The sequence below is a fragment of the Lolium perenne genome, chromosome 7 (assembly GCF_019359855.2).
Source record: "Lolium perenne isolate Kyuss_39 chromosome 7, Kyuss_2.0, whole genome shotgun sequence".
Lineage (NCBI taxonomy): Eukaryota > Viridiplantae > Streptophyta > Magnoliopsida > Poales > Poaceae > Lolium > Lolium perenne.
The window spans coordinates 74,657,036-74,663,035 of record NC_067250.2 but is presented as its reverse complement, the minus strand read 5'-3'; the positions used below and the strand labels follow the sequence as shown (position 1 = coordinate 74,663,035).

The window sequence follows — 6,000 nt, the reverse complement described above, 5'->3', positions numbered from 1 at the left end:
TAGCGACGGCGTACTACTAATTTTTTCTAATTCGGCTATATGCCTTTTCCTAATAGTGACCATCTCTATTGTTTATGTGATATAAGTAATTGCAATACAGCATTTTCGCTTCAATCAGTTTATAGTCACTGGCAGCTGGGACCCAAAGCTAATGAATCCCACCACGAATTGCCTCGCGCTCCCGCGCCTTGCTTTTGGCCAGGTCAGCGATCCGCGTACAGACGCATCCTGGCCGTCCAACCCAGACTGCAGCGAACGGCTGGTATCGCCTCGCCTCACCGATCCGTGGCAGCCCCCGGTCGACCAATCACCGCCAACCTCCTCTGTTCTATATAATGATTCCCCCCGCTCCTATTTTCCTCACATCTCATCTGCAACCAGTCCCCCACCTCGTCTTCCACCTCCCAGCGAGATCCCCACCACCCTCGAACCCATCATCATCCATGGCACCCAAGGCGGAGAAGAAGCCGGCGGCCAAGAAGCCCGTGGAGGAGGAGCCCGTGGCGGAGAAGGCCGAGAAGACCCCCGCCGGGAAGAAGCCCAAGGCGGAGAAGCGGCTGCCGGCGGGCAAGACCGCCTCCAAGGAGGGCGGCGAGAAGAAGGGCAAGAAGAAGGCCAAGAAGTCCGTCGAGACCTACAAGATCTACATCTTCAAGGTCCTCAAGCAGGTGCACCCGGACATCGGCATCTCCTCCAAGGCCATGTCCATCATGAACTCCTTCATCAACGACATATTTGAGAAGCTGGCCGGTGAGTCTGCCAAGCTCGCGAGGTACAACAAGAAGCCCACCATCACCTCCCGGGAGATCCAGACCTCCGTCCGCCTCGTCCTCCCCGGCGAGCTCGCCAAGCACGCCGTGTCAGAGGGCACCAAGGCCGTCACCAAGTTCACCTCCTCCTAGACTGCCAATGTGTTCTTGGAGAGTCCCCAAGTCTCTGTCCTCTGTTTCATCTGTAGTTGTTAGATGCCTGAAGTGTGTTTCTGACCATGTCACATGCTGTAAGAAATGAGCCGCACTGTTATTTCAATCTGAAGAAATATTACTGTTGCTGCTCCAATCTTGCTGACGACCGTTTCAATCTGGATCTGGGGATACTGTAATTCTTACTGTCAACTTGTTTGTTCAACGTTATTTTGGTTCAGAACTTTTTGGTTTAAACCTGTTCATAATAAGTATTACGTCTTGCGTTGGTCTGTTCTATGTGTTACCTTCTCTGAAGGTAATCAGTTTTCAGAAATGTTTTTTCCTCCCAGTTCGGCCCTGTTGCCTTTGTGTTGCTTCTCTCGCCAGAAGAATCTAGTGTTGGTTTCTCTGAAAATCGCAGCCGCATGAGACGTTCTTCCAGTACTTATCAATAATTCGATTTTCTAGGCTTGAACATGGCAAAATCATATGCTGCGGAATAGTCTCTGCTTGCAATGCGGTTTCTTTTTTCCAGATTACAAGTTCAGATTTGACTTTCGGTACTGGAAAAGTTCGCAAGCGAAATTTTTGGGCGGGCTTTCAATTTAAAGTCAGTTACGCGCCAAGTTCCGATCCGCAGTGAAGGCGCCACATCAAAAAATCCGCAAGTTCATCGCCAGGCGTGTTTTCTTTGGCACGTTTAACTGACAAACAAAGTACCACCCTCTGTTCCCTGCTTCCTCCAATGGCTCCCTGCTCCGCGCCTCGCCACTCTCCCTCTTTTTCGACCTCACCCAGCCTCCACGTAGCTCCTGACAAGTAGCGCCCCTCAGCTCCGGCGGCTCCTCTCTCCGACTCAGCCTCGTCCGTCAGCAAGTTCACTGCCACGTGCTCTTCAGACTCTGGTTATTTATCTAGGAGCAGCAGTGTTAGTGCTTCATGGCGATTGATGCATATTCTGTAGTCCGGTGGATGTAACATGGATTATGCTCCGCTGATTTACAAAATTGCTGCCTGACGCATCTAGGCGGTGCAGATGCATTTATTTCCTAATGTGCGATTTCAGTTACCTGACAGTTTGCCTGTGCTAATGTATGCAGTTCGTCCCCCCTGTGTCAAATAGATTGAGCTGTTACTGGTTATATGTGAATTACACATGGGTGATTTCTGCTGCTATTGCGTGCTGTCATGTTTTTTGTATACATATGGGCAATGCTTTGTGCAGTATGAACTTTGAACTTCTGTAAAAAACTCAGGAATTCATATTGCCAGGATACAGGATTGACAATGCGGTTTATCAAATCCTTGGAGTTCGTAAGAAGCCATGCATAGGTATAACAAATGCTATTGTGGAACTTTAGGATTTTACATTTATTTGATACTGTTGCAAAGTAAAAGAATGTATCTCCAATATCAATAGTCTAACTGAAACAGCGTACTGTAGGATCATAGGATTCCAGTTCAGGCTTCCAGCTTGTTTTTTCGTTGCTGCTCCGAGTGTCTTGACCCGAGGCTCCTCTTTCTGCTCCATGTTCATCTCTACCGCTGTATCTCTTACCGACATCTGGTCTTGAAGTTATGCCTTTGAGCACTCCTGGATTCTACTCTTGTAATGTTATCCTCTAGTTCAGACATATATTTGTGTGAAGAGTAAGACACGGTTAGAAGAGTTTCAGTCACCTGGAGCAATATAGCCCGTGGAACCTCGGATTGCAGCTGTGCTGTATGATTTTTTTGCAAACTCTTGCTTGTATTTTCTTGAAGAATCATTGATATGCCATAGTCTTCAACTCGGGTACTCGTGTCGATCGTCAGCAAGAAGAATGCTTCTTGGCTTAAGATCGCGAGACATTATCGGTGGTTGACAGTAGTTGTGCATATATTCTACCGTGTCCACATCATCGACAACAATATCAAGCCTCTGGGGAAGGCCCATTGTGTTGCTTGTAGTGACATTTTGGATGAATCCAATGGTCCAAGTTACCATTGGGCATGAACTCAAAAACCAATGCCTTGAACTCTTGACCCATTGTATATGCTCGAGCAACAAGTAATGATCTTCAACAGAGAATGTTGTCGTATTCTTCTAATGGCCTTGCATTCAATCTCAAAACTCATGGAAAACCTAGTCAGACCAAGGTTAAACACCTTCACAACCAAGGTTCTTTTCTTAGTGTCCAAAAGACAATTTTAAGTAGCACAATAATTTCCTTTCCCAAGCAAGTTAATTCTGAAACCCATTAGTTCACCAGCCGATTATGATGCGTAACCCCTCACACATATTCAAGCAGGCACGTCTCAGTGAGATTTCGTCACAATACACCAAGCAATCGCAGGTCAATGAAACAACCCATGAAACAAATAGCTGTATTTTACCGTGACTATTGAAGCATCCTTCTTTGTCATGTTGTTGCTCACATAACTGTATTTTAACACCCATAGAATCAGAGGATGAACACTTTTTTCGCCTCTTCCTATGTTTTCTTGCAAGGTACTGGAGTCACTTGCATGAGAATCTTCAACTTGTTTTCCCTGGGGTTTTAGGGTGAAAACGTTGAAGCTCTTTGTCGGAAAACTGCCCATCCAAATCATGGTATTTCGTGTATATGATAATTCACATGTTTATGCATGATTATATGTGTAAGATTATAATTTTGGTCTTCCGTGAACAAATAACCAGCGCCACAGATGAACATCAGATCAGGTCCTGTGAAAAATGTTACTCCCCCCCGGTTCAAAACAATTGCTTAAAAATGGATGTATACTCTGCTCCTTAATTAATGGAAAGCAGCGCCTTGTATGCTCAAAAAGGGCCCCATGAAAAATGCACCAAATTGCAGGCGACATGGCAATCTTGTGGAGCCAAAACCTGCCAAGGATTTACCTTTTGTTGATGTCTGCTTTAATTCCTTGGATCTGGCATCGTTATGCCGGCCTATGTGGTGCTACTGCTAGCGGCTACACTGACAACCTAGGTTTCCCTTTGCCCTCTCCTCTGCTCTTTTCCTTTGTGTTGCTTCTTTCGCAGAACAGTTATGATGATGCCAATACAGACTGTAAAAAAACCTAGGGCGTAGGACTTGATCTGTACGTTATCTCCAGTCGGCACGTTGTACAGCAAAGTGATGTTGATTCGGCTCCTTTCTGTAAAATGGTCCATATATCCTGTTATCCAAATCCGGTTTAAACCTTGAGGTAGCACTTGCATTAATCAAATCTTCATAGCTAGGTAGATTCCATGGCTCACCTTTGTGTCTCTGAAATAGAGTAGAACCACGTTGCTGTGCTTTTGTGCAGCACTGCAGCCTAATCTGAAAGATACTTATTTGCACGGATTGATAATTTTTAGGCGAAACTAATCCTTCATCTGCCTTTTCGGCGAAACTATTTCAGAATCTGACCCTTGAGGCCGGTGCCACTAAGAACGGAACTGAAGTTGTACAGGCCGACCCTAAACAACCCGAGCAGGAAACAGCTCGACGAGTTTGGCGATAATGGCATTGGCGCTGACCTCACTTCGGCTCCATGCTGCTTGGCGCCGACCCTGCTTATAGCTTCGGCGTCACGCCGAGTCCACGGGTCAGATTCTGAAATGGTTTTGCCAAGGAATGGATTAGTTCCGTCGAAGGGTTGGATTTGTTAAAAATTACCACCGATTGATGCTACCACTGAAATCAGCTAAACAAATATCTGCCCTACCAAGTTTCTTTAAAGGGTTTCATCAAGCATCCCAAATTGTTACATCAGTTATGTACATACGTGTACTTCTTCTTTTTTGAGGGAAAGCCAATCGTTTGCAATTATATCAAGGATAAACTCAGGTGGATCATCCTTCCACAATTGGGGATTATCCACCGCCTCCCTAGCTTTTTTTTCGATAAATGATGCTTTACTACTTTTTGAGAAGCAATTACATCCAGCCTCTGCATAACCAGGATGCACACAGCCGTTTATGAGTCTTAAGTCCAATAGATATCAAAACTAAAAAGCTAGGCGGAATACATATCACAACGATGAATTATATAGCGCCTAAGGTGTGGGTATGGCTTCAATCCGTAGACTATACTGCCACTCATGCAGGAAAAAAGTATCCCTCGCCGATCGCCGTAGCCTCCAACCGTGTACAAACCTCCGTAAATAGGTCTTGTTCTCCATGCGCTGAAGAGGTAACCACAAAACGAAGAATACCTATACATCTGTAATGACCTGCAACAAAGAGAAATTTTTATCATTAAAAATCTTGTCATTTCTACTCAACCAAAACGCCCAGTAGCGTCCCCACCCTAAGAAGCAACTTGAACCTTGGATCTATACCATGAAGCCAATTGCCAAAGACATTGACCACACTAGTTGGAGGATACAAGGTAGACGTAACTTGGATGACATACCAAATAGATCTCGCAAATTGGCACCGGAAGAAAAGGTGTTTAATGGTTTATCCTGATGACAAAAAACACACCGAATACTTTCATGCTAATTCCGCTTAACAAGATTGTCTTTGGTAATTAGACTCTCTAGCTAGAACATGAGTTGTAAAATTAGACTCCCTAGGACAATGTTCAAAAATAACATCATTAAACTCTATACAAAGAAACACAGCTGCATGTCCTTGTGTGTGGCCTCCATTCTTCATCACATCAGTAACTTCAGCACAATCTGAATTTATAACCAGATATGTACACACATTTTGGAGATGCTATTATTGTAGGGTATTTTAGTTGAGTTTCAGGCAATGAAAACATCATCTGTGTTCTCATAAAAGAATCACTTCCTCCTTTCCCAAATATAAGATGTCCAGGGACTCCTAATTCTTTTTATACATGCAGGAACGAAGGTTGTATGTATAATATATTACCTGGTAATGAACAACATTTGGTGCAGTCACTGCAGTGGACGCCGCAAAGTCATGCACGCGCGGCGCTGCGGCCAGTTTTTCTGGCAACCTGACTCTGAAAGAATTCTTGAAAACACAGGGAAAGGGATGTCATGCTGATATTTGCAATCATACTTATATGATCCAACAATAAATAATGATCCATATGCAGGCACACGATCGCATGGTGGCCAATTAATAGTAATATATAATCGCCTGGGA

The 6,000-nt window shown here is 44.6% G+C and overlaps 1 protein-coding gene across 1 annotated transcript; it reads left to right on the top strand.

Moving 5' to 3' along the window:
- The first annotated feature begins 366 nt into the window (after nt 1–366).
- LOC127317038 (histone H2B.1-like) lies at nt 367–1,059 on the top strand. Its single transcript, XM_051347567.2, has one exon. It carries the CDS (start codon nt 444–446, stop codon nt 900–902), a length of 459 nt encoding a protein of 152 aa, XP_051203527.1. The 5' UTR covers nt 367–443; the 3' UTR covers nt 903–1,059.
- Nucleotides 1,060–6,000: the final 4,941 nt, after the last annotated feature.

Excerpts from the sequence above, each read along its gene's own strand:
- LOC127317038 (XM_051347567.2), top strand. The coding sequence starts at position 444 with ATGGCACCCAAGGCGGAGAAGAAGCCGGCGGCCAAGAAGCCCGTGGAG.